Source organism: Zootoca vivipara, chromosome 13 (assembly GCF_963506605.1).
Source record: "Zootoca vivipara chromosome 13, rZooViv1.1, whole genome shotgun sequence".
NCBI classification, from domain to species: Eukaryota; Metazoa; Chordata; class Lepidosauria; order Squamata; family Lacertidae; genus Zootoca; species Zootoca vivipara.
This window is the reverse complement of record NC_083288.1, coordinates 29,212,941-29,240,638: the sequence shown is the minus strand read 5'-3', so window position 1 is coordinate 29,240,638 and position 27,698 is coordinate 29,212,941. Positions and strand designations below refer to the sequence as shown.

The 27,698-nt window shown below is 39.8% G+C and overlaps 4 protein-coding genes across 4 annotated transcripts; 3 read left to right on the top strand and 1 right to left on the bottom strand.

Moving 5' to 3' along the window:
* The first annotated feature begins 990 nt into the window (after positions 1–990).
* Positions 991–8,656, top strand: LOC118077868 (vomeronasal type-2 receptor 26-like). The gene is made up of 6 exons (XM_035101596.2): positions 991–1,112; positions 2,437–2,728; positions 4,037–4,888; positions 6,041–6,268; positions 6,987–7,113; positions 7,755–8,656. The coding sequence occupies exons 1-6, from the start codon at positions 991–993 to the stop codon at positions 8,654–8,656; spliced, it is 2,523 nt and encodes an 840-aa protein (XP_034957487.2).
* Positions 8,657–15,028: 6,372 nt separating this feature from the next.
* On the top strand, positions 15,029–17,470 carry LOC132592915 (olfactory receptor 6N1-like). Its single transcript, XM_060281147.1, has 3 exons — positions 15,029–15,096; positions 15,401–15,477; positions 16,530–17,470. Exons 1-3 carry the CDS (start codon positions 15,029–15,031, stop codon positions 17,468–17,470), a joined length of 1,086 nt encoding a protein of 361 aa, XP_060137130.1.
* Positions 17,471–19,447: 1,977 nt separating this feature from the next.
* On the bottom strand, positions 19,448–20,428 carry LOC118077867 (olfactory receptor 11L1). Its single transcript, XM_035101595.2, has one exon. It carries the CDS (start codon positions 20,426–20,428, stop codon positions 19,448–19,450), a length of 981 nt encoding a protein of 326 aa, XP_034957486.2.
* A 5,854-nt stretch (positions 20,429–26,282) lies between these two features.
* LOC118077866 (olfactory receptor 5V1-like) lies at positions 26,283–27,221 on the top strand. Its single transcript, XM_035101592.2, has one exon. It carries the CDS (start codon positions 26,283–26,285, stop codon positions 27,219–27,221), a length of 939 nt encoding a protein of 312 aa, XP_034957483.2.
* Positions 27,222–27,698: the final 477 nt, after the last annotated feature.

Sequence of the window (27,698 nt, the reverse complement as noted above, 5' to 3'; positions counted from 1 at the left end):
ATCGATTGGCTTTTCTCTAGCTGAAGAGGAAATCACATTTAATTTTGCAAGTGCAAGCTATGAGCACCTGGTAGACTTGGACACATGTCCTAAAGCCCATTCTAATATGGTAAAGCATAACAGATCCCAGGACATTTCTTTCTCGGCTTCCCTTCACAAGACCGATCCTATCTCTTACACTACTTTTTTCCTTTCAAAACAAAAAAAAGTATAGCACAGTACAGCTGAGATTTTGCAGATATGTTTTCCAGCTACACATTGCTATACCTGGAAGCAAAATTGTTGGGAGAGTATTACCATCCCTGCAATTATTGAAATAATTGCTTCTCTCCCCGCCACCTGCTTTCTGAGGCCCTGTGGATACACAGATGCTACTTGCAAAATATTTTGCGTGTGTTTGATACAATACCTGCCAACTGTTAACTTGTATAAATAAGGCATTTGAAATACATTGTCAAGACTGCGGGAAAAGAAAGTGTTGACACTGTCTATCTCAGATTTCTGTGGCCTAAAGAACCAGTATTTGGTGGAAGTTTGTGTGTGTGTGTGTGTGTGTGTGTGTGTGTGTGTGTGTCAGTTTGACTACACTGTTGCAGGTATTGTTAAACTACTGGTATTACAGTACTTGCTTTGACTTTGGCGCTATCCTGCAGTTAAATGACCTATTAACCTAACTCCTGTAACTAGTTCACTGAAGGAAAAAGTCCTGTGCAGTCTATAGGTCATGACATTTGGTTAAATGAGGCACCAGTTTCAACAAATGAGTAAGTTCAGCTTGGAAAGAGAAAAAGCTTCTCTCTGGGAGGTCTGCTATAGCTTAGGTTACAATTCTGTGCGCTAGAGACTTCTATCCAATTTTGGCCATTTTTGGGTGAAGTGCTTTGCTGGTTTACAAAAACAGCTATGCTACTCCTTCTATTGCTACTCCTAACTCCTCACACAGTTCAGCAAAGTATGATATGTAGCCACACTTCAAAAAGAGATTTGGTAATGGCTGAGAAATATGAGCGAGGGGGTCATATCATTGGTGGTGTTTTTTCATTCCGTTCAGTTGCATTTGACTTCAACAGCTTTCAGAAACCTCCTGTTGATGCTGGTATTTATCTGACAAGGTAAGCACAATGCATTTTTAAAATAATAATAATAAACTATCTCCTTGGCTACATTTGAATAAATACAAAAGAAGCCCTCGCCCCACACTTGCACAGGTGTTTCAAAAATTGGTATCTTTTTAAAAATCTATTTAATTTTCAAAGGGCTTAATCACAATGACCACTCCTCACAACAATGGGGGGGGCGCTTTTTGCGTGGGCGTGCGCAGCCCCCTGATCCCAGAGGGTGGCTCCCTGGAAGTTCAGGTCTGGCACCGCCTTCCCAGGTATATTTTTTTAAAAAAAGAAATAGAAATCATTTTAATATGCTAGCTGACTCAGAGAGTATGCCAAAATCTATATGCAGATATTCTCAAAGTGAGAATGGCAGAGCCACCGACCATCCCTCAAAAAGTTAAACAACTTTGGCTGATCTCTTTAAAAAAAGTCTTCACCCCAGGGGCTAGCAAGGGTTGCTATGCCACTGTCTGTGCTGGATCCAAAGCTGTAACAATGGAAGAAGCAACATGTTTTTGGCTGTCAATGCTTTGAACCCCTCACTCCTATGTTCATGTTGCATGTTATGTGTATGTCCCAAAGACACTACAGTCTCTGCTGACATCCATTCCAAGGAAACTGAACCTTACTTTGAGGGGGGGGGGTTGGTTGGTGAAATTTTGAGACTTTAGACTTTGTGTTTGTGCAATGAATCAGAAAATATAATTTTGTATGGTTCATTGTTTATTGAATACTTATGCTATCAATTCAGTAACTCAGAACTATATACGTATGCAAATGTCATTACACTTAGGTGTTCACATTTGAATGCAATTAAGGTTGCATGGGACGCAGGTGGAGCTGTGGGTTAAACCACAGAGCCTAGGTCTTGCCGATCAGAAGGTCTGTGGTTCGAATCCCTGCGACGGGGTGAGCTCCCGTTGCTCTGTCCCAGCTCCTGCCAACTTAGCAGTTCAAAAGCACATCAAAGTGCAAGTAGATAAATAGGTACTGCTCCAAGCGGGAAGGTAAACGGCGTTTCCATGCACTGCTCTGGTTCGCCAGAAGTGGCTTTGTCATGCTGGCCACATGACCTGGAAGCTGTACGCCGGCTCCCTCTGCCAATAAAGCAAGATGAGCTCCGCAACCCTAGAGTCGGTCATGACTCGACCTAATGGTCAGGGGTCCCTTTACCTTTTAAGGTTGCATGGTCAATGTAATCTCATCTTGTTAGTTCTGGCTCTTTCATTGGAAACACATATTAGAAATACGGACATGTCTCACATTTTTTTCTTTAAGTAGTTGCCAGCTGAATAATTTGTAACTATCACTCCAATCCATGTTGTAGGATACTACCTAAGAATATCCAACACTTCCTGGCTTTTTGGTTTGCCATTATTGAAGTCAACAAGAATCCAAAGCTTTTACCTAATGTCACTCTGGGTTTCCGTCTACTTGACAACTTGTGCAATGGAAGACTCACTTATTTCACAACAATGCAGTTGCTCACATCAGGAGGTATTAGAACCAATAATTATAACTGTGATACAAAGAACAGTGTGTTGGCCATTGTTGGGGGACTTGCATCTGAAAACTCCATTGAAATATCAAATATTGCGAGCACCTACAAAATGCCTCAGGTATGGACTTTTGGATTGGGAAGAGGAGTCATGTACTTTCAGAGGACTATTCACTCATCAAAATGATTCATTTATTAAGCATTCATACTGATTTGCTTAGACAAAGCACTGTAAAGGTTAGACTTGCAGATAGTAAGCATCCACCCTCATTTCTTTGTGTGTGTTTTATATGTGTTGCTGCTAATTGTATGTATACACACAAACACATGGTTTTGCTTATATTGTTTACATTGGCTGAAACAGAATTTCATGTAAGCAAACAACCTGCAAGGCTTTCAAGAACATTTGCAAACTTTTCACTATATTCCCCTCCCCCATCCTGGATGTTTCAGCTCTTTTCACTCGATTCATTGCAGCTATATATACGCTTGTGCTTATAATTACTTTAGCAGACCTTCCAAAAGATTAGTGAAAGAGATGGATAGAGATGGATACATGGAGATAGCTAGACAGCTAGCTAGACTTTCGTCAAAGGCAAAACTGATGCCATGGGACTGCACAGAATCAAAACCCTTTGAAATTAACAACATACAGTATTACATGAAAGATCAAAGGGCCAGTTTCACAATCTTTTTGTGTCCTTTCCTTTGTGTGTGTGTGCTTACCATTTTGAGTCAACAGAAGTTAACACTGGGATTCATGGTCTTCTATGTTTTGCAATTTAAGCCCCTACTTGGACTCGGAGGGCTAGCTGTGGGTGAGAACTTTCCCCCCTGAGTATGGTTTCTTGATTTATGAGCAATGTGTCCTTCTTATGCACATAAATGTCCACAGGGGACAATCCCTCCTCCATGATAATGTATTATCCTCAGATCCCAGCTTTCCACTCATCTTCCACACTTCCACTTGTCATGTGCCAAGAAATCATGGGTTCAAGTGGTTTTCCGCTTGTCCCACACTTTCTAGGCACAGGTGTGAGTGGTTTTGGCCCTTGCTTTATCACTTCCGCCAGGAAAACCCACTCTCTATAGATAAATTGGGGCAAATGTTAATCCAAGGGAAACATGTCTTTCTCGACGCTTTCCAGTTACTGCACCTTTCCTGCTTCTACTTTTCTAACGCCCCCCACTCCTCGCCTTACTCTTAAAGATGCTCTTCACACACAGTAGAAAACCTATACATTTTCATAAATGCTAACAGCAACTTCTAGATAGTGGAGAGGTGGCGAGAAGTGATAGACCCTCATTCTGCTAATACAGATCTTGAGCACCTCATCCAGTTATTTGGATGGGAAATACTTTTTCTGGAAGGACTGCAGATAAAGAATTTTAAATGAACACCTTACATGTTGCCTGTGTTCTCCTCCAGCTCAGTTATGGTTCATTTGATCCAGTGCTAAGTGATAAAACCCGATTCCCTTTCTTCTATCGGATGGTACCAAATGAAGACATGCAGCTTAAAGGGGTAATCCAGTTACTCCTTCATTTCTCATGGAAATGGGTTGGTCTTGTTGCTCCAGATGATCACAGTGGAGAAACGTTTGTGCAGACTCTGAAGGGATTGTTCACTCAGCATAATCTTTGTGTGGCTTTCACTCAAAGTATCTTGGCAATAACCTCTGCCACTGACAAAGATATAGGAAAGGAAGAGGCAAAAATGTATCACACATTCTCTCAAACCAAAGCCAATGTGGTTGTTGTATGTGGCGATTCCCAATCCCTAATGCTATTTACTTACTTGATAGATTTGAATTATCAAGGTGCTCAAATGGCTCTCGTAGGGAAAGTTTGGATCATGAACGCACAGTGGGACTTTACTGCAGTGGACTCTCAGAGTTTCTGGTCTCTAAAACATTTCCATGGTGCTCTGGCTTTCGCAATTCACACAACTGTTGTGCCAGGTTTCCAAGATTTTCTTAAGGCCTTTAATCCTCAGCGTTATCATCCAAAAGACGTGTTCATGAAAGAATTCTACAAGAAGGTATTTCACTGTGGCGTTAACTACTCTGATAGGACCAGTGAGCTAAGATGTTCAACAGAGGAACACCTGGAGTCTCTGCCAGGAGCTGTGTTTGAAATGAGCATGTCTGGTCAGAGCTATAGTGCCTACAATGCGGTTCATGTCATAGCACATGTTTTACATGAAATGCACTTATCCACATCCAAGCACATAAAGTTGGGGGAAAGAGGCATATTGGGACTGAGGAATGTGCAGCAGCAGGTAAGATGATTCAATATTTATTATTCTTTTAATGATAGATGATGCTGATCCTGATGGTGATGATGTCACCAAAGTCAATTTATAGCAGCCTTGCCCAACTTGATGCCCTCCCAAATTTGAACTGAAAATCCCATCATTCTTTATCATTGTGCAGGCTAGTTGGGGCTATAGGAGAAATTAGGACTTTGAAAATGATTATAAGCAGCTTGAAGACATCTAAAGCAGCCCTGTTTAGGGAAGTTTTTTATTGACTGATGTTTTAATGTATTTTTAACCTTCTTTTGGAAGCCACCCAGAGTGGGCAAGGTAGAAATAAATTATTATTATTATTATTATTATTATTATTATTATTATTATTATTATTATCGTAGGACCCAGAAGTGAAGCAGCCATTCAAAATATTAGCTTTAAGGTTTTATATAATTTGTACTCTAGTCACCCACCCAAAATCTTGATATGTGATGTATATAGTGCTATAGCAATTTGTCTTCACCAGGGTATAGCCAACAGAGGACCCTCTAGGTGTTCTTGTACTACAGCTTTGATTATCACTGGCCATTGTCCATGCCGCCTAGGGCTGATCGGATTTGGAGTCCAAGAAGATGTGGAAGACACCATGTTGGCTATCCCTGGTCTACACTGTGAGTTAAATCTGCTCTGTACAAACTAGCCAAATCCTGTAGCCACCACATCAAATGGGTAAATTTAGTGTAGTAGCACCTACACTTTGGAATTCCCTGCCTACTGAGATCAAGCAGGCACCTTCACTTCAATCTTTTCAGCACCTGGTAAAAAAAAGTAAAAAAATATTGTTTAGACAAGCCTACCCAGATGCTTAGAAACATGAGATAATTTTAATCTGCTTTAGTATTTTAACTTTTGTATGTTTTAAATAAGGTTGTATTTTTTCTTGATTTTATTTTCTTATTTTTCTGTAAGCCACTTTGATTTTTTTTCTGCAATAAAGCAGTAGATACATTTTATGAATCAGCCAATCAATCAATCAATCAATCAATCAATTATATGGACAAACCTAGAACAGCTCTCTTTTTTAGGCAAAGGTGTTTGCTTGCATTGTACAGCAGAAGCTCTAAGATTTCTCCAACAATCCCTAGCATATGATGTGCTTTGTTTTGTTTTGTTTTAAAAAAGCTACACCATATGTTAAGAAATATCAGGTTTAACAATAGTGCTGGGGAAGAGATATTTTTTAATGAGCACCAAGAGTCTACAACTGGATATGATATTGTGAATTGCTATGTGTTCCCTAATGGATCCCTCATCCGGGCTAAAATTGGAATAATGGACCCCCATACATCAATACACAATAAGTTTATCATTAAAGATAATGCAATAACTTGGAACAGTTGGTTCAACAAGGTGGGTTACTTTAGTCATTAATATTATATGCACAAATAACAAAGTCCTTGGGTCATGTTTCATAAGCCATAAGTTCTGCACCACCCACATGCAAGAGGAGACATCAGCAGTGTAAGGATGGTCCCCCAGATATCTAGAAAGGTTGGGGAGCCTCTAACCCCCTGAAACTGGCACTTGGGGCTCTCACTAAGCTAAGGTTACCAGATTTTGTATGAGGACTGATTTGTAAATCCAGGGACTATCCCCGGGAAATGGGGACATCTGGTAACCTTATACTAAGCCACACTCTTATTTGCTCTGCTTTGTACCCTCCTTTAGAGTTTTTGTTTTGTTGTTGTTTTTGTTTTATTAGTATTTTTTAATTTTTCTTTCTTTCTTCACTTTCAGTGATTTCCCCCCTTCCTTTTCTTACTTAAATACGAAAAAAAATAGAAGAAAGAAAGGAAGGAAGGAAGGAAGGAAGGAAGGAAGGAAGGAAGGAAGGAAGGGAAGCATGGATAAATTTGCCCCCAACAGAATGGTGATGTGCCATTCCTTAGTCATATGCCAGTAAATAGTGTGACTGTTATTTGAGTCAGGGGTAAGGATGTAATACAACTAGTGCAATAGTCTCTGCTGTTCCCTATGTAACTATTCACAGGATTACACCTATATACCCCAAGTGAGGGATTAGCATCCTCCAACAGCAATACTTTAATCACCTTATTTTTCTATTTAGACCCTGCCCTGTTCTGTGTGTTCTGAAATCTGCCATTCTGGATACAGCCAGAGAGTTCAGGAGGGTAAACAAGTCTGCTGCTATGATTGCACTCCATGCCCAGAAGGGATGATTTCTAACCAGACAGGTAGGAAAGTCCTGGAGTCCCATAGTCCTTTCAGTACTAAGTATGGGGCTGGGTGAAAATTCTTTCTCCACTTCGCAACACTATTTGTATGAAGTGAAGGTGTGTGGACAAGTGCAAGCATTAGAGTGATGGAAAGAAAATGCCCAGGCTCTGTAACATTTGGCTGGGATGCCCGTGAGAATGAGACTGCATGATGATGTATTGCCATTCCCAGTACTGTAATCTGACTTTAAAAATACAAATTTTCATACAAACTACCATAGGTTATAGCCTGAAGAAGGGAAGAGCATGCATGCCAGCCAGTTAATTCCTCCAGTTAAGCAATAAAGTTAAAATTCAGCAAGCCTAGCAGCAGTGAAGCTGAAAGCCCCCTCCCCACAAAAAGAAAACAACTAAAGATTAAAAACTGGAACCTCTTTATCAGGGCTACCTAAGGTGCTGTAGTCAAGACATACTTGAACTCCAGCTCCCATTGTCCTTGACCATTGGCTGGGAATGTATTCTAACAATATCTAGAATATTGGCTACACCTGCTCTACATACATTTCTGATGGACTATGCCCACAAAATCCTGGTTCCCCAATTCTACTTTGATTTGAACTGGTATCTTGAATCACTGACAGTTTCTACTCTTTTAAAAGATGCAGATCATTGTGACAGATGTCTAGATGAGCAGTACTCCAACCAAGAACGGGATCAATGCATTCCAAAAGTAATTCACTTCCTCTCGTATGAAGAACCTTTGGGAATGGCTTCAGCTACCTGTTCCCTCATGTTGTCTTTAGTCACTGCTCTGATACTTCAAATATTTATTAAGCATCGAGACACTCCAGTTGTCAAAGCCAACAACCGAGATATCACCTACATTCTGCTTGTCTCTCTCCTGTTTTGTTTCCTCTGCCCCTTGCTCTTTATTGGCAGGCCAAGGAAAGTGACCTGCCTTCTCCGACAAACAACATTTGGCCTCATCTTCTCTGCTGCTGTTTCTTCTTTGCTGGCCAAAACCATCACTGTGGTCCTGGCTTTCAAAGCCACACAGCCAGGAAGCAATATGAGGAAATGGCTGAGGAAAAGAGTAGCCAACTCCATTGTCCTGTTCTGTTTCCTTGGCCAATTTGTAATCTGCACTCTATGGTTAGGAGCAAACCCTCCCTTCCCGAGCTTAGACATGCACTCTGAAAGTGGACAGATCATAGTTCAGTGTGATGAAGGATCAGTCACTATGTTTTATTGCGTCCTCACCTACATGGGCCTTTTAGCCATTATCAGTTTTCTGGTAGCTTTCCTTGCAAGGAACCTGCCAGATAGTTTTAATGAAGCTAAATTTATCACTTTCAGCATGTTGGTGTTTTGCAGTGTTTGGGTCTGCTTTGTTCCCACTTACCTGAGCACCAAAGGGAAATACATGGTAGCTGTGGAGATCTTCTCCATCTTAGCCTCTGCTGCAGGTTTACTTGGCTGTATCTTTTTTCCAAAATGTTATATTGTCATTTTGAAGCCTAATCTTAACACTAAAGGGCATCTCATAAGGAAATCAGAGTAGTATAATCTTTGTGGCTTCTTCTTCTTTTTCTCGTCAGAAATCAACCTGTGTTTTGGCCATAAACTTAATCTGCTCATCTTCCAGAATAAAGCATAAGGCAGAAATGAAAAAGGCAAGTTCTAGAAATGTATTTATAGGTTTTCAGATTAGGTTTGTGTTAATTTGAAAATATATTTTGAAATTAAGGGAGGAAAATACAGTGAAGGTACTCACTTTCCCCTCCTATGCATACACGTCAATACCAATCAGTCAAAACTGAAAAACATGGCAATTAAATTGTATATACGTCAATCTATTGCCCATTTCTTCTGGTCTTTACTCTGAGCCCAAAAGTCATCAGATTCATCAACATTTCTCCAGTCCACATGTTATTTCCAGATACCTGATCATGTTTATTTATTCTATCTCTCTGTCACTAAACACTGAGAATGATATGCTGTCATTTCTGATGTGAGGCATGTCAACTGTGAGGGGATAATTGGAATACGATATTTCCAATGAACCACCACCAAGTTCTTATATCAACAATTTCAAGGAAAGGAAATCATTATGAGATTGGTATCTCATAAATTGGGTCCCATGGGCCAAAGGGGAATCTCTATGGGAAGTGAAAATATTAACCAATCCTACTGAGAAATAACAGGCCATACATTGATAGGAAAACAACATCAATGGTGTTATTGACCCTGTTGCATTAGAATCAGTGTATAAATAGTTGCCTCACAATGTTGCTTTAGAATTCAAGAAGATCACCAAGCAATACTAATGGATGATCTAACTATAGACAACCTGGGTTTCTGCCATCTTTCTTTAGATTGGGAATAGATGTATTTTTAATGTTTCACAGTGTTGGTGTAATCGTTTTTGGAATAAAATTTCTTACTTGCCTTCCATGCTAAGTTTTCTATTCTTGAAAGAAATTAAATGCACCTTCAGATATCTGCAGTGGTTATGAGGTGCGTGTGCATTCAGATTATCTAGGAGGCAGCTGAGGAAGGTGTATAGGTGAACCTCCCATGGTTCTTTTAGAAATTAAAGCAGCAAGAATTGTTCTGGGTATTTGTGTTTGTTTGGTTTTTTTTTTAAATCATAGTGAGAGGGACACAATGACTAACTTGGGCAAGAAAATCCCTTTGGCACACTGACAAAAAGGTAAGTTTTTTTTTGGGGGGGGAGCATATATCAATGGGCCATCTTGCCCATTGCCCTAAGGACCCTTTAATACAGGCATCCCCAAACTGCGACCCTCCAGATGTTTTGGCCTACAACTCCCATGATCCCTGCTAAGAGGACCAGTGGCCAGGGATGATGGGAATTGTAGTCCAAACATCTGGAGGGCCGAAGTTTGGGGATGCCTGCTTTAATAGATTATCTCAAAACAGATGTGTGCAAAAGCTATGGAGTGTAAATGGCCCACACTGGAATAGAGTACATGCAAATCTTTCTGCTTCAGTAGAAGAATATAGAAAGGTCACCTTCTCAGGGTCTTCAGCACATGGGCATTTAAACACTGCTTGTTGTTTCCAGTTGAATTCTGTTTTGAAATGGTCACTTAAAATGTCATTTTGAAAGCATCTTGGTGTTTTACTCAAATAAAAAAACTGATAAGGAGAGGTCTGAATCATAGCACAGTCCCAGAGCACATGCCTTGCATGCAAAAGACCCCAGGTAAAAAGCATGATGTAGCAAGAGTTGGGATGGGGGATGAATTTGGTAGAGTGTCATCAGAAAATAGCTTTGAGCACCATCAGAAAACAGCTCTCAGTCATTCGTTTTCCTAAAAAAAGGTTTCCCCATTGAGACTGCAATCCTATACAAATTTAATTGGGAGTAGGCCCCAGTGGGACTTAACTCAATGGGACTTAATTCTGCATAGATGTGCATAGTATTGTGCTGTAATTCAGCAGCTTTTTCTGTATTCTGTGGTGAGCTGTGGTCCTTCTGCATTTTGCTTACTATGCATGAAGGGAGCAGGAGTGCAGCCCATATCAATTAAAATCAGTACTAATGGACCTACAATCCGATTACATATCAAGAAGTACTGACATTCACATCAAACCTAATTACAATTAAATCAGAGGGGAGACTTGTCTGGGATCTTTATTCCTGGGGTATGAAGACTTTATTTTTCAGGATGGTTAAAACAAAAAGGGATTGCAAAGAGCTCTAACTTATCCAAACTGAGTAAATACGTAGTAATATGGCAAATGCAATTCACCATAAACAAGAGTAAAGTGATATATGTCAGGGAAGGGAGGAATTTTAATTTCACTTATGCATTCATGGGGCCTGAAATGGCAGTGAATCACCAGGAATGAGACCTTGTAGTGAAACTGAATAACTTAATGAAGCTGACAACCCATTGTGTGGAAGCTATAAAAAAGGCAAATTCCATGCTAGGAATCATTATTTTTAAAAATGAATATAAAACTGCTGTTCTACAAATAAATGGCTTGATTGCATTGGAACAATGTGTAAGGTTCTGGTCATCACCTCTAAATGTTACAGTACAGGTGGGAAAGGTTCTAGAAATGGAAACCAAATAGAACAAGGTGATGGAGCGACTCCACCATGAGAAAATGTTACAGCATTGGGGGCTTTTTAGTTTAGAGAAAAGGCAAATAAGCCCCAACAACATAAAAGTTTATAAAATTATGGATGGCATGGAGAAAGTGTGGGTAGAGACATTTTTCTGCCTCTGTCATAAGGCTATAATTTATGGGCATCCAGTGAAGATGAATGTTGGAACATTTATGACAGATAAAAGAAAGTGCTTCTTCATGCAACACATATTCAAACTATGGAACTCGTTCCCATGGGAGCAGTGGTGTCTACCAACTTGGACGGATTTAAAAGAGGATTGGACAACTTCAATGAGGATAAGGCTATCAATAGCTACTAACCACAATGGCTATGCCTTTACAAGTAGGAGGTAGTATGCTCCTGGATACCGGTACCAGTTCCTGCGCAGGCTCAGAAAGGTAGAGTGCATTTGTGCTTGAACCCTGCTTGCATGTTTCCCACAGGTATCTGTGTGGCCACTGTGAGAATAGGATGCTGAACTAATTGGGCCACTGGCTTGATCCAGCAAGTTCTTCTTATGTTTTCATGCTTGTTTCTATGTTCACACTCTTTGTGTGAATGTTGCCCAAGTGGAAGTGCAGCCCTTGGCCTGAAATATATTTGCTACCCTTGCTCTAGGGTGTGACACATGAATGGTAACCTGCATAGATGAAAAAGAACCTACTGTTACATTACAAATGTAGTCCACAGCTGTCCTGTGAGTGTAAACACCATAACTTCTATTAATATCTGTCTCAAGCTAGGTTTTTGCTACTTGTTATTAAGAATATGTTATATTAATTTTCTTTTGAAGGACATTAACAGATACAAGTATGATCTCAGAAAACCAAACTTCTGTGAATGAATTCATCCTCCTTGGTTTCTCTAATCCTCAAAGGCTCCAGACTTTTCTCCTGGCACTCTTCCTATTGGCTTACATCTTGGCCATATGTGGGAACGTCACAATTATCACCATTGTTCAGTTACATCAGAAGCTCCAAACACCCATGTATTTATTCCTAAGCCATTTGTCTTTGATAGAAATTGGACACATGACAAACACTGTCCCCAAAATGTTGTTCGACTTCTTAAAAGACAGGAAAGTGATCAGCATGGTTGGTTGCTTCACACAGCTTTACTTCAACCTCTTCCTGGGCCTGACAGAGAACTTCCTGCTGGTGCTTATGGCTTATGACCGCTTCTTAGCCATCTGTAACCCTATGAACTATACCACAGTCATGAACAATAGAGTCTGTAAATCGCTGATTCTTGGGTGTTGGGTGGGAGCTTTTCTTGCTCCTTTGCCCCCAACCATTTTTCTCGCTATGCTGGATTTCTGTGGGCCCAATATAATCAACCATTTCTTCTGTGATCTTGCCCCAGTGCTGACTCTTCCATGTAGGGGGAAATCATTCATTGAATTTTTCTTTTTCATGTCCATTTCTTCAATGGTTTTGGGTTGCTTTTGCTTGATAACGGTGTCTTATATCAACATCATTGTGACTATAGTGAGGATGCCATCCAGTGGGGGAAGGCGTAAAGCCTTCTCCACTTGCACTGCCCATCTTAGTGTAGTATTAATATATTATGGCTCAGTCATCTATATGTATGTGAGGCCTTCAGCAAGGGATATCCATAATACAGACAAAGTAGTATCTGTCTTCTATTGTGTGGTGACACCATTTCTGAACCCTTTCATCTACACCTTGAGGAATACTCAGGTCCATGAAGCATTTAAAAGCATAATAGTAAAGAAGAGAGTATTCTATTAAGGTATGCTCAATTTTTAAAACTTATTTATTTAATGCCAGAAATACAAATTCTAAGCATAGATATTACGTGTGACTGAAATGCCATCCTTTCTTATTGCAACAAATATAAACCAAATACTTGAATATCATATGATATATGATACAGATTGTTGAAAAATTATGTTGTTTGTTTGAATATATTTTATTATTTTACAGGAATGAATAAAACATAGCCATTTTATTTTATCACGGGAGTCCTTCTTTTGTTTAACAAGGTGTGCTAATTTCACCAAAAGAACATGAGACATTTCTAAACTCCAGAAATAATGAACCACAATAAAAGAATACTTCATTCATGTAATCTAAAATAAAATCAACATTATATTGATTTTATAGCTACGTCAACCAGGCAAAGTACGCAACTTAGTGAAATCCAAAATGCAATGGAAAAAAATGCATTCTATGTAAAAAGAATGTTGTTTAGTCATTTAGTCATATCCGACTCTTCGTGACCCCATGGACCAGAGCACACCAGGTACTCCTGTCTTCCACTGCAGCCTGCAGTTTGATCAGACTCATGTTGGTAGCTTCGAGAACACTGTCCAACCATCTCGTCCTCTGTTGTCCCCTTATCCTTGTGCCCTCAATATTTCCCAACATCAGGGTCTTTTCCAGGGAATATTCTCTTCTCATGAGGTGGCCAAAGTATTGGAGCCTCAGCTTCAGGATCTGTTCTTCCAGTGAGCACTCAGGGCTGATTTCCTTAAGAAAGAGTGTATAAGGTGCAGAGAAATGAGTACAATTTTCATACATACTTTTTTGTACATTCTTTCAAAAATACCCAAGCAAAATGGGTTGGGATAGAACTATGATTGGGCACTGAAATTGGACAGAATTAGGATTCTCAGTATTTCCTTAATAACAAGAATAACAAGCCAAGAGAGACAGAGAAAAATCCATTAAATGAATCACAATGGGTGGATGTTTCATAAATTGGCTCCCATGAGCCAATTGTGGCTCTGCATTGAAATATAAAGCTTTTTTAAAAATAAATAAATAAATAAATAAATAAATAAATAAATAAATAAATAAATAAATAAATAAAATACTACTGGGAGAAAGCACAACATACTCCAGTAGGAAAACACCAACTACAAAGCAAAGGACAATAATAAAACAATCACCTTATTCATTTTTAAGACTGCTTTAAGAAGATTGCCAAACAATACTGATGGACTATTTATACTTCTGCCACCTTTCTACAAATGGGAAATAGTTGTTTTCATTTTATACTTAACAATATTTAGCAATTTATTGAGTTCAGCTTCTATTTTTCTTTGTCTGCAGTATTTTCTGGCCTTGAAAGGAATTAAATGCACCATCAGATATCTGCCGTAGTTACAAGGTTTGTGTGTGCTCAGATCATTCATCTGGCATCTGAGGAACATGTAAAGATGATCCTCTTGTAGTTTTAGTTTTATGGGGATCCAGTAGATAGGATTGATTTCGACATCTTTAAGTATTATTTTAGTTCAAAGTGAGAAGGAAATAAGGGTCAGATTGGGCAAGAAAATCAGGTAAGAGTTGAAAATATGCAAGAGGCCACTTTCGATCATTTCTCATAATATCAAGGACCTTAAAAGAATATGTGCAATGATAATGTATGGTCTGTGGATGGTCCAGACCAGTAAAGGGCAGGCCTACTTGCAGATCTTTCTGTTTCAGTGGAGATCTATAGGAAAGTTACACTCTTGGGGTCATCAGCACCATGACCAAACAATGCTTGATGTCTTCAGTTGATAGCTATTTTGAATCAGTTGTCTGAAGTGCCTGCATGAAAGTAGAGTTGCCATATTTCAAAAAGTAAAATTCCTGATACCCCCCAAATTGTTGAGTTTTATTTGGGAAACCACCAAAAAATTGTCGAGCTTTGAGTTTTTTTCATTTTTTAGAAACCCACCAAAATTGATTTTAAGCTTTTTGAGCTGTTTCTGCTGCTTTTCCCATTGCGTTGCCACACATTACCCCCAATGCCATTTTTACACTTGAAAACCAGGACATGTCGGGAATTTGCCTGATGTATGGCAAGCCTACAAATTCTGCTCAAATAGACAAAGTCAAAGATAGGCAAGGACCATTCTAGAGTAGTAGAGTATATGCTTTGGATGCAGAGATCATTGGGTTCAATATGGCTCATCAAGTCCAGCATCCTGTTCTCACAGTGGAAGAAGACCTGAGCACAACAACACTCTCTCCTCCTATGGTTTCCAGCAGCTGGTATTGAGAAGCGTACTGCCTCTGACTTCAAGAAGTGTATCTGAGGTGTTCTGCCACTCAGAAGAATCTTTGGCAAGATGGACAAGGGAAGCTACCTATGTCCCTATCAAAAAACAAGAAACAAAAAAAAAGTGTTTAATTGCTTAACTTATAGGTGCTGGAGCTTAGGAATAGTGGCTGGAGCACAGCCCACAACATCAGAAGTTCTGTCTCATGATTTTCAGGTTGTGGGTAAGACTGTGGTCACAATGTATACATGGCCTGGGAATGTTCTCTTCCCAAACCCTTTATATTGAAAATAGGTTCCAGAGTTGAATGTTGGTCATTACTCAAAGAATCTCCAAGGTTATGGCCACAATCAAAAGGCATGGGAAAATGCACCATTAGTTCTTCCATGTCTCAGCAGAGTGTGGCTTCTGGCTTAGGTGATAGAGAGAGGGCAATGTTAACAGATGGCAAATTGTCAGTTACTCAATTCCTTATTTCATTACCTTCCTTATTATATTATTTTCACTATTTCAGATTTCAGGCTCAGGCACCAAAATGTGTTAGGCTGGACAGTGGTGATTTCAAGGGGACTGCTTGTAGATGTGTTTAGGGTGGATTACTTCATAGAGGGCTAAATGGAACAAAACAATCACACCACCTAGTGTTGTAATGTAAAACTTGGGTCACCTGTACTTGCTTTTTGTTTATGTGATTCCACAAGCTTATAAGCTCTTACAGTCACCATCATGTTGTGATGTCACTGATTCAGCAATGTAACCCCACATAACCTGCCCTGTCTGTAGTCGCATATTCCTCAAGTAGCTTTGCACCATTTGTGGTTTTACCATGCACCTATGGGGGCACTCTGACTATGTTGAAATGCAAGTTTATAAAGTGTGATTGTTTGTGGGATATGAACCATATTATTTTAGTGTATCTCACTTACAGGTACTTGTTTTTGCAGGTTGATGTGCAGCAATTAGCAGGTTAAACTCTTCACAGCTTGGATTCAGTACCCTTTAGCATCCAAACTGCTGAATCAAACTGCTGTTAAAAGTTTGGGTGCTGGATTATTATTATTATTATTATTGGGGGGTGGAATATCAGGAGGGTATCAATTTTAAGTGAGTGCTTTCCTTCCATCACAGAGTGAGACAGACCTAGCAGAAAAGGGTGGGGACCCTGGGTGAACTCTCTTGGAAGTGTTAACACTGCCAAGAGGAATAATTGTGAATGCTTAAGTGATCAAACATCTCTTATACAAACCTATTTTTTTCTCTTTAATGTCTTAACAGATAGAGGTATGATCTTCGAAAACCAAACTTATGTGAATGAATTCATCCTGCTTGGTTTCTCTAATCCTCAAAGGCTCCAGAAATTTCTCCTGGCACTCTTCCTTTTGGCATACATCTTAACCATAAGTGGGAATGTCACAATTGTGACCATAGTCCAGCTTCATCAGCAGCTCCAAACTCCCATGTATTTATTCCTAAGCCATTTGTCTTTGATAGAAATTGGACACATGACAAACACTATCCCCAAAATGTTGTTTGACTTCTTAAAAGACAGGAAAGTGATCAGCAAGGTTGGTTGCTTCACACAGCTTTACTTCAACCTCTTCCTGGGCCTGACAGAGAACTTCCTGCTGGTGCTTATGGCTTATGACCGCTTCTTAGCCATCTGTAACCCTATGAACTATACCACAGTCATGAACAATAGAGTCTGTAAATCGCTGATTCTTGGGTGTTGGGTTGGAGGTTTACTTGCTCCTTTGCCCCCAGCCATTGTGCTTGCCAGGCTGAATTTCTGTGGGCCCAATATAATTAACCATTTCTTCTGTGATCTTGCCCCAGTGCTGACTCTTCCTTGTGGGAAAAAGTCATTCATTGAATTTTTCTTCTTTGTGTTCAGTTCTTCAATGGTCCTGGGTTGCTTTTTCTTAATAATAGTATCTTATGTCAACATCATTGTGGCTGTATTGAAGATGCCACCCAGTGGAGGAAGGCACAAAGCCTTCTCCACTTGCACTGCCCATCTTAGTGTAGTATTAATATATTATGGCTCAGTCATCTATATGTATGTGAGGCCTTCAGTGAAGGACATTCGTGATTCAGACAAAGTAGTATCTGTCTTCTATTGTGTGGTGACACCCTTTCTGAACCCTTTCATCTACAGCCTGAGGAACACCAAGGTCCATGAAGCATTCAAAAGCTTAATCTTAAGGAGGAGAATTTGATATTAGACTCCAAACTCAAGGTATAATGGAATAAAATACAGAGCTTACTCTTTCTATGCCTACCTCCCTAAACGGTATCCTTTGTTCAGCCATAAATGAAAGAATTCAGTTTTATTTTGGGCCAAAACCCAAAGCTTGCCATCCATTCACTTCCTACATATCCTCTACCAAATAATGTTACCCTACATGTTGCTTACCAATGTTCCTAACTGCAGAAAAGAAAGTATCTTGTGGAATGTTAAAAAACATGTTGCCTTCCAGATGCTGTAGGACTAGCACATCTGTCATCCTTGACCATTAGTTGAGGCTGGTTGAGGCTAATGAGGGCTAGTGTTCAACAATATTTGGACAACCACAGGTTGCCTGTCTCTGAACCATTTCACAACTAAATGTTTCTGTTGTTGTTGTTGTTGTTGTTGTTGTTGTTGTTGTTGTTGTTGTTGTTGTTGAATAGTCCTTAATATAGAGTGCAACCATCTACACATTTACTAGGGAGTAAGCCCCACAGAACAGCATTAAACATATTTGTAGACTGTTTTTTTTAATAAAAACCTTATTTATAGATAAGTGTTCTAAGAAAACCTGTAAATGATTGAGTGTTGCATCTGTATATGAGTTGAAGACTGAATAAATATTCTGTCACCCACACCTTTATGAAGCAGTAGATTTTCCTTTCATTATTAAATTAATTAACTTTGGTTATCTTACACATTATTAGAAATTTGCTCTTCATATATAGACACATGGTCTTAATGTTAAGAGTTACTGCTAAATTTCAAGTCCCGGAAACTCAACCCACCCCACCCCTCAAAAAATGTTCAAAGCAAAATTGAGGTTTTGTTTTAAAGGAAAACTTTCAAAGGATTTCAAGGGAACCCCAACTTTTTAAAAATTACTAATAAATTGTGTGTCATTCTACAAACCTATACATTGTGGCAAAAATTCATAAATACACACACACACACAGAGAGAGAGAGAGAGAGAGAGAGAGAGAGAGAGAGAGAGAGAGAGAATTCAGAGCAAAGATGGTGGTAACTTTCCCAGTGAAACATCAAACATATTTCACAAGAAGGTATAACAGCCAGCGCTATTTCTCAAGAGTGTTTAGCACACTCTTCCTTTATACGACACTATAGCAGAAAACAACATGTTCTCTATGTTACTCGCATTGCAAAATACCTAAGAAAAAATAAGGATCTCCTTAGAAAGCTTCACCCAGTGCCCATAATGCATTTTTTATTGAACAAGGTGATGTGTTCCGCTGCCTTCATCATGGGGTTGCACCCAATTAAATTCTACTCAGAATCGACATATTGAAATGACCTAACATTGTCATGTTCATTCATTTCAATAGGCCTACTCTGAATCCTTAAGCTTTAAAGTATTTTTAGACGTACATCTTTTAAGATGTAACATGTGGTTTTGCTGCTTGAGAGTCTTGCTCTATTGATTGATTTTATTCTCTGGTGCTGTATTTATATTCCATACAGTTTTAGATTGTAGTTTAACTTTTTTATTGCAAGCATGGGTCTGTCCAGAGAGGCAATGGAGTGCACCTCCCAGGTTCATGTCAAAGTGAGCTCCCTGGGGTACAAGCCTGGGTAGTGTGTATGGAGGTCCTGGGCTGCCCAGGTGACAATACAGCCCCCCCCCCCAACGTCTCACTGATGTGGTTCAAAGGAAAGCAGAGCAATATTTTTGGCACCAGGAGTTGCAGAAAGAGCCGTGCAAGGCACCATCCAACCGTCTTAGGGACTCCTTTCTGGATTTGTGTAGGGACAGCTTCAACTGCTGTTAATAAATCAATAATAAAATCAGCACCAGTGTGCATTTGCAAATCCCTATAGACACATGAACATGGTGTTAGAAATTTACTCTATAAGGCTATGCAATTCCTGGCTTTTCTCACAGATAACCTTGCTGAAATTCTAAATGCAAATGCAAGGTAAAATATAACAACAAAACAATTACATGAGATCATCCTGAACAACAACTAATGCCAATGGACTTCCTTTCTCTACTTGGCAAGCCATGTAAACATTTCCTATTGACTAGTTTCTGCAAGGCATCCTTGAAATCTTTGTTCCTCAGACTGTAGATGACAGGGTTGAGAAGTGGTGTTAGCACAGTGTAGAAGACAGAGACTACCTTATTCAGCTCTGATGAAAGACTAGCACTGGGTCGAACATACATGGAGATCATGGTGCCATAATATATCACCACCACAGCCAAGTGTGAGCCACAGGTGGAGAAAGTCTTTTTTCTTCCAGAAACAGAGGGGATTTTCAGGATAGTCTTGATGATAAATGCATAGGACACCAAGGTAAGCAAGAAACATGTGAAAAGGACCAATATAGACAGCACAAAAATGCTCATTTCGGTGGTGGAAGTGTTAGAACAGGAGAGCTTCAGCAGAGGTGGGATGTCACAGAAGAAATGATTGATTTGGTTAGATCTGCAGAAACGCAGCCTAGAGATCAGCAGTGAAGGTAGCAACCCTGTGAAGAGACCAATCACCCAAGACCCTATTGCCAAGCGGGTGCAGAACTGTGTGTTCATGGCTTCTGCATAATGCAATGGATCACAGATTGCAAGGTACCTATCATACGCCATCACAGATAATAGGAAGCACTCCGTTGCACCAAAGAAGACAAAAAAGTAGAGCTGTATCATGCATCCACTGAAGGAGATGCTCTTGTTCTCCATGAGGAGGCTGCTGAGCATCTTGGGCACAATGGTGGTGGTGTACCAGATCTCTAGGAAGGAGAGGTTTTGTAGGAAAGAGTACATAGGGGAATGAAGATATGACTCCAGCTTGACGACTGAAATGATAACTACATTCCCTGTGATTGTTAGGAGGTAGATAAGTAAGAACATGGTGAAGAGTAGGGTCTGCCACCCAGGAAGACTCTGGAACCCCAGAAGCTGAAATTCAGACACAGAGCTGCCATTCTTCATTTGCTTTGCTGATCTTGAGCAATCCGGCAGGTATGCCTCAGTCGCAAAATGCACCATGAATAAGAACTTAGGTTACTCAATCGCCTTCCTAGAAAGAACACAGAATAACCTGAGTGATAGTAGCCCAGTCATACCTCGGTTTAAGTACGCCTCAGTTTGAGTATTTTCAGTACTCCGCGGACCTGTCTGGAACAGATTAATCCACTTTCCATTACTTTCAATGGGAAAGTTCGCTTCAGGTTAAGTATGCTTCAGTTTAAGTATTCCACGGACCGTCTGGAATGGATTAATCCACTTTCTATTACTTTCAATGGGAAAGTTCGCTTCAGGTTAAGTATGCTTCAGGTTAAGTACGGACTTCCGGAACCAATTAGACTCATACCTCGGGTTAAGAACCCTTCGGGTTGAGTACTCCGCGGACCCTTCTGGAACAGATTAATCCACTTTCCGTTACTTTCAATGGGAAAGTTCGCTTCAGGTTAAGTACGCTTCAGTTTAAGTATTCCACGGACCGTCTGGAATGGATTAATCCACTTTCCATTACTTTCACTGGGAAAGTTCGCTTCAGGTTAAGTACGCTTCAGGTTAAGTACAGACTTCCAGAACCAATTGTGTTTGTAAACTGAGGTTCCACTGTAATAGCAGAAGCAGTGGTAAATAAAGATATTATGTTGCATCCTGGGTCACAGAACACAGATTTAAACAAGTAGTGGGTATAAGAAATGCCCTGATAGACCAGACCTCTCGTCAATGATTCTGTTTCTAACAGTAGTCAATGAGATTCCTTTAGAAGGTTTTTAGACATTACATGCCCCAAGCACCTGCTGTTCAGGATGCTCCATTCAGCCAGGGGTGGGGGACTTGTGGCCCTCCATATGTCATTGGAATACAACTCTCATGATCCCTGACCATTGGCCATACTAGTCATGATTGTTGAGAGTTGGAGTCCAATCCAGATGGACAGCTTCCTCCCTTCCTCATTTAGTTATCATGGATAATATCAGTTTAAAACTTATTTTCCATGAATTCATCTAATTCTTTTCTGAAGCTACCTAAGGTAATGACCATTAACACAGCTTGTAGTAGTTAATATCATGTTATTTGCTTCATGTGAAATAGTCCTTTCTTTTGCCTCCACTTAATATGAAAAAGGAACATAACATTGTTTAATGCTATTTAAGAAAGACTCAGGAAGGGGAGAGTTATCTCATACAAAAACAATTATTGCAGTTTTCCAAGGTTATGAAGCTAGCAAACAGTGATTGACCATAGTGATGTTAACATTCAAGGAGTGCATAATCAATCTATGTGTACACAATAGTTGAGCTGTTCAAATCAACAATCATTTCACACAAAGAGTTCTACATGTGTAGAGACAATTTACACCTTTCTTCAGCGTAATGTGTCAACAAGTGACATATCATCTTCTTATGGGAAGCCATCTATATAAAATCTGTGACAACTGTGTGACATGAGCAACAGGTAAAATCAAAACCCACATTTTGCATGAATTTGTAAAATTACATTTACCCCTATATATTTGCTGTTTTCACAGATATAATGTCTCCCTACCATAATGCCTGAATAATGATAATGAAAATGAAAATATTTAATCATGGGTTTCCCCAAGGCAGTGTACCTAATGGTATACTTTCTATGCATTGCACACTAAGCCAAAGCATGCCTTAACTCACAGTAGCATGGCAACAGCAGGACTCTTAGAGAAGCATTGAAATTGAGATTCCTCTCCCCCCCCCGCCCCACAGTAACCCATATATTTGTCCATTTGTTCTAACAGGGAATGCGGTACATCTCATCAGTCCCACCCAACATGGCCAATGTTCAGGGATGATGGGAATTGTAAGTCAAGCAATATATGGAGGGCACTATATTGATTGTTGTTGTTTAGTCGTTTAGTCAACACCCTATGGACCAGAGCACGCCAGGCACTGCCTCCCGCAGTTTGGTCAGACTCATGTTGGTAGCTTCGAGAACACTGTCCACTATATTGATTATCCTTGTGTTAAGCCATGGTTTGACTTAGCTTTAAGTCTGAACTGGACTATTGTGTAATTCAGGCAATCACAAGACAAGACAAAGAGTTATTGCGCTTGAGCAACATTACTGCTTCGAGTGCCCTCAGATAATTTTCTGTGACCCAAATAAGTACCATTACATTACATTACATTACTAGAGAAAAATGGTAGAAGCCTCCCTCTCTCCTCCCTCCCCAATCCAAAATAAGGTCACTTGTAATAAAAGGTGTGTGAAGAGTTCAAGAATTCAGCTCAGGCATGTCTAAAGTTTGTCAGTAGACTTTGAGACTCTTCATCTCAAGGTTGTGGGTTCAAGCCCATTCCTGCATTGCCGGAGGTTGGATTAGATTACCCTTGTGGTGCCTTCCAACTCTACAATGCTATGAATCCATTATATGAATCTATGAATATTATAGGATCCTTACTGAAATGATCAGAATGACATATGTCTCACATGTCAACTCAAAAGGGTAGAACACTGCATCTTCTCAGGCTTGGTTGTACAGAAGAAAGGGGAGCAGGGGAAAGTTGTTTATGTACTGCTTTATCCATTGTTTCTGGGAAACATATGCAATACAAATATACAATACAAATAGTCAAGAAATTACATAAGTAACCAATTAACTATATTAATATTTCAATCCAAAACCACTAACAAAAAAAGGTTCCTAATGACTAAAAAATCCATTATTAAAAACAAAAATGGGTCTTCTGAAGGCAGATGCACATCTAATGAAGCATAAAAATGAATTCAAATTTAACTAGAGGCTTTAATTTATGTTTGGAGTTCATAGGGGGACCTTGAGCAATGTCATAGAGTTTTCAAGTTGCCTTCATAACCATTATTATACAAAAATGTATACCTATCTGAAGTAGAAGCATAGGTCCAAATATCCATTGTCAAGTTCAGATAACTCACCAATTTAATTACCCTAGTTGTCTTGCAAAATAAGCAGGGAAAGCAGGCTGATGATCAAAATGGTTTCATCTCATTTCAAAGAGTGAGCAGGATTTGCACCTCATTTGGAATTGCAGCTCTTAGTTAAGTTGCCAAAGCTACAGAGAAAAAATGGTGGAGTTGTTTGGCCTTGCTGCTCTCCAGCATCATGTGTTTCTGGAAACAGTGGCACAGTGACTTTAAAGCTCTGGAGAACACCTTGGGGATCTTTTCTACACAGCATCAGAAGAATTCTCCAGGTGCCCAGAGTGAAAATAAGACCCCATCTGTTGTGCATTAATGAAGTAGTCATGCCCAAAGCATCTAACAAGGGGAAAGCACAAAGCAAAATATCGACCCAATTGCTATTTCTATATTATGAACAGAGAATAGCCAAGAACAGAGATGGGAATTTCAGGCCCAAGGATCAAATGTAGTTGTCTAGGCCTGCCTGGTCCTCAGTATTCTGCCCAGGCTAAACCCTCTACCAAGCCTCACTTCTCACCAACCTTAATTTTAATCCTTTCTAGCATTTGTACCCTGCTGGAATGCATAGCTGCCAAGTCTCCCGCTGAAAAATGCGGGATCAGCAGCGACACGGCACCGGAAGTCGCTTCTACGCATGTCTTGACATGTGTAGAAGTGACATCTGGTGCCGCGCTACCCACGTATGGGCACCGGAAATCAGGCGGCACCGGCACTGGAAGTCACTTCTATGCATGTCCGGACATGCGTAGAAGCAACATCCGGTGCCACTGTACCCAATTTTTGGTACCCATGCATGGGCGGAGCGGCACCAGAAGTCACTTCTGTGCATGTCCGGACCCATGTCTGAGCACCAGAAATCGGGAGGCGCCAGGACCCAAAATGGAGCCTCCTTGACAGGTAGAAAAACCGGGGGATTTCTGGGATTTTTTTCAATCTGGTCTGCCAGCGAGAAACGGCTTTAAAAACAGGGGTTTCCCGCGAAAAATGGGAGACTTGGCAGCTATGCTGGAATGTGTCCTTAAAATTATGAACAGTTGGTTTTGTTTTGTTTTTGTTTTACTTCAGATAAATATTTTTAATAAATAAATAATCTATGGTAGCTGTTCAGAAGCATGTTCGATGTAGAGTGGTTTCTTTATCCCTGGAGTATAAGAGAAATGTCATGAAATCATTCAACACACAAACACAAAGCATTGTCAAGTTATAAAGAGACATGTGAAAGAGCATAACCTGAATAGACAGAAGAGGGCAGCAAACAATAAGTAATTAAGCTGTTTCATGTGACTCATTATATTTGGTCTGGTGGGGTTAGTTTCCCCTTTCATACTCTCCTATGATTTCCCCTTCAACACACACATACACCTCTGCAGTGGGGAGGCCCATCTGACATGCCTACAAATATATAAAAGCACCATGCAGCATTTATTTGACTGAAATGAAATAAAACACTTCTCACTCTTGGGATTCCTACAATGAACTGCACACAGAAAAAGTATTTGGTAAGAACTCTTTCTCTATATCCAACACAGGCTGTGGGGCCTCCTTGTGATTAATCCCTTCTTGGCTTTTCTTCCCTGGCCTGTTTTCATTTCCTGGAGGGACGTTTTACAGGCTTGAACCAATGAGGAAGGGGCTTCCAAATTAATCCTAATTTACCTCACTATGAGTGGGGGGGGGGAGCAAACTATAAGGAAAATGTGCTATCCACTCAGCTGTATGATGTGAAGACCAGAACTGACAAAAGTTTTCATTTGAGTGTTATCTCTGCTACAGGCTTAAGAGTATATTTTATTAATAAACTCATACCTCTTAAATTATCAGTGCTCACTCATTCATTGCTGTCCCTGAAAGCATTTCCCACAATCAAGGTAGCAATCTCAGCTAGAATTGGGAGATGCTCAACTCAATGGGACTTAACCTCCTCATAGACCGGTATAAGTTTATGGTATAAATCAACTCCTTTGCACTTCCAGACACAGCTGAGACCACCTGTCCATATAACATTGTAAAAGATATGTGTGAGGAATGAGAACGCTGTTTATTACACTCACTTCTAATATGCATGGTGAGACATTTTAAGGAAGAGTTCTTACGGAAGTTTGGATTTCTTTTTAATGTCGTCATTGGACATTTATTGGAATTTTGTAATATTTTAGTTATGCATAAGTAGATGTATGGCTGAACCGCCCCAGCAGACAGCCAAATCCACTGCTCCCATATCAGCTGTCAAAAATGACAGACAGTACTCTAATATGTTGTTAGCTTTTTAGACGCCACAGCTTCCAGATTCTGTCTGACACTAACTGCTGTCTCCTCACCTTTTCGCACAAAGATCTACCGTAGCTTGATTATATCAATAATATATGTTTTACCATTTTGAATGTGTTGTAAGCTGGCTAGAGTGGCTAGGGAAACCCAGCCAGATGGGTGGGGTATTATAATAATACCGGTAATAATAATAATAATTATAATAATAATAATAATAATAATAATAATAATAATAGCATGCTTAGCTTGGTTAGGTGTAAATATCTATCCATTCTCTGATGGTCCTGAAGCAATTGGCAAGCAATTTAGTTCCCATGGCAACATGTGATCTCTAATTAATAAAATAGATCATTCACAGGCCAAGTTGTAAGGCAACCTCTTGTCTAAAATTGGGATCAAGAGATGGAAAGGATCCTGGAGACCATCTAGACCAATTCTCCCCCACAAGCTTACATTAGCACATATGCAGATATTGAAAAATGAAACAAAAAGTTGGAGCTATTTTGCAATGCCAAAATTTTAATTATTTGCTAATTCAATGTCCTGTTTTATCACTAATAATATATTTTGGTATTTTCACTAATAACGTATCTGCAGATAACAATCTATCTACGAAGCTCATCAAATGGATCATGTCTGTAATGAATCCGCTCCATCTGAATTCATCTTCCTAGCTTTTTCAAAGCTTAATGAATGGCGTTTTCTCTTCACTGGATTTCTGCTCATCACTTATACCTTCACACTGATGGGGAATGTTCTGATCATCATTCTTGTCTGCTTACAACCAAATCTTCAAACTCCCATGTACTTCCTTCTAAGCAACCTATCCCTCCTGGACATCTGCCAGACTACAACCACCATTCCACAGATAATAGTGTATCTGATCTCAGGGACAAATGCTATCTCACATGAAAGATGCATGATGCAACTCTTTTTCTTCATTTTCTTCATTGGTACTGAGCCACTCCTGTTGGCTGCCATGGCTTATGATCGTTATGTTGCCATCTGCAATCCTCTCCGCTATAATGTGGTCATGAATTACAAACTCTGTGCCCAACTGGTGTCAGCTTCTTGGTTCACAAGTTCACTCAATGCCACCATCCACACCCTTTTCACATTGCACCTGCCCCTTTGCGGTATCAATAAGATCAACTACTTCTTCTGTGACATCCCTCCCCTCCTAGCTATTTCCTGTGGAGATATCTCTGGCAATATTATTGCCATGCTGGCTGCTAGCCCTATAATGGGCATTGGACCAGGTATGTGTGTCCTCCTTTCCTATATTCACATCATCTTGAGGGTTCTGAAAATGCATTCTTCCTCTGGGATGAGGAAAGCCTTTTCAACTTGTGCTTCTCATCTTACAGTTGTCCTGCTCTTCTATGGCAGCTCTATGTTTCAATATATCAGGCCCTTCTCCAGCTACTCACTTAGCAAAGATAGCAAGATTGCCCTATTTAACAACATACTCTCCCCTTTGTTGAACCCACTGATCTACACCCTCAGAAACAATGATGTGAAGGGAGCACTGCAAAAGAGAATGATGAAGAAAATCCTTTCCTAAAAGAGGTAGCATACACAGATAGGATGAAATTCTTGGTTTATTTTTTAAGTGTGCAGGGGAATGGAAGTTAAGGTTTGGATCACTTTACCTAGGGCCCAGAATGTCAGGGGTATGTTCCAAACAGTGTTGTAAAATAATAATAATAATCTGCCATCGTTTCTGAGGGGGGCACACTCCCAAAAGTTACATATTTCTAATTCATTTTCAATTCACTTGAGAATATTTTTAGAATGTCACAGATGGTATAGTCCACCAGTAAAAATGGCAAAAATGTACAAAACCAGGACAAACATATGTTGCAAATGTAAATAAAAAGAAGGTACTTTATATCATATGTAGTGGGAATGTAGAGAAGTCAAAAAAAAATGGGAGATGATATATAATGAATTGAAAAAGGTGTTCAAAATGACATTTGTTAAAAAAGAAAAAAGAAAAATAGAAGAAGCATTTTTGTTAGGGATTCTAGGACAAGACCTG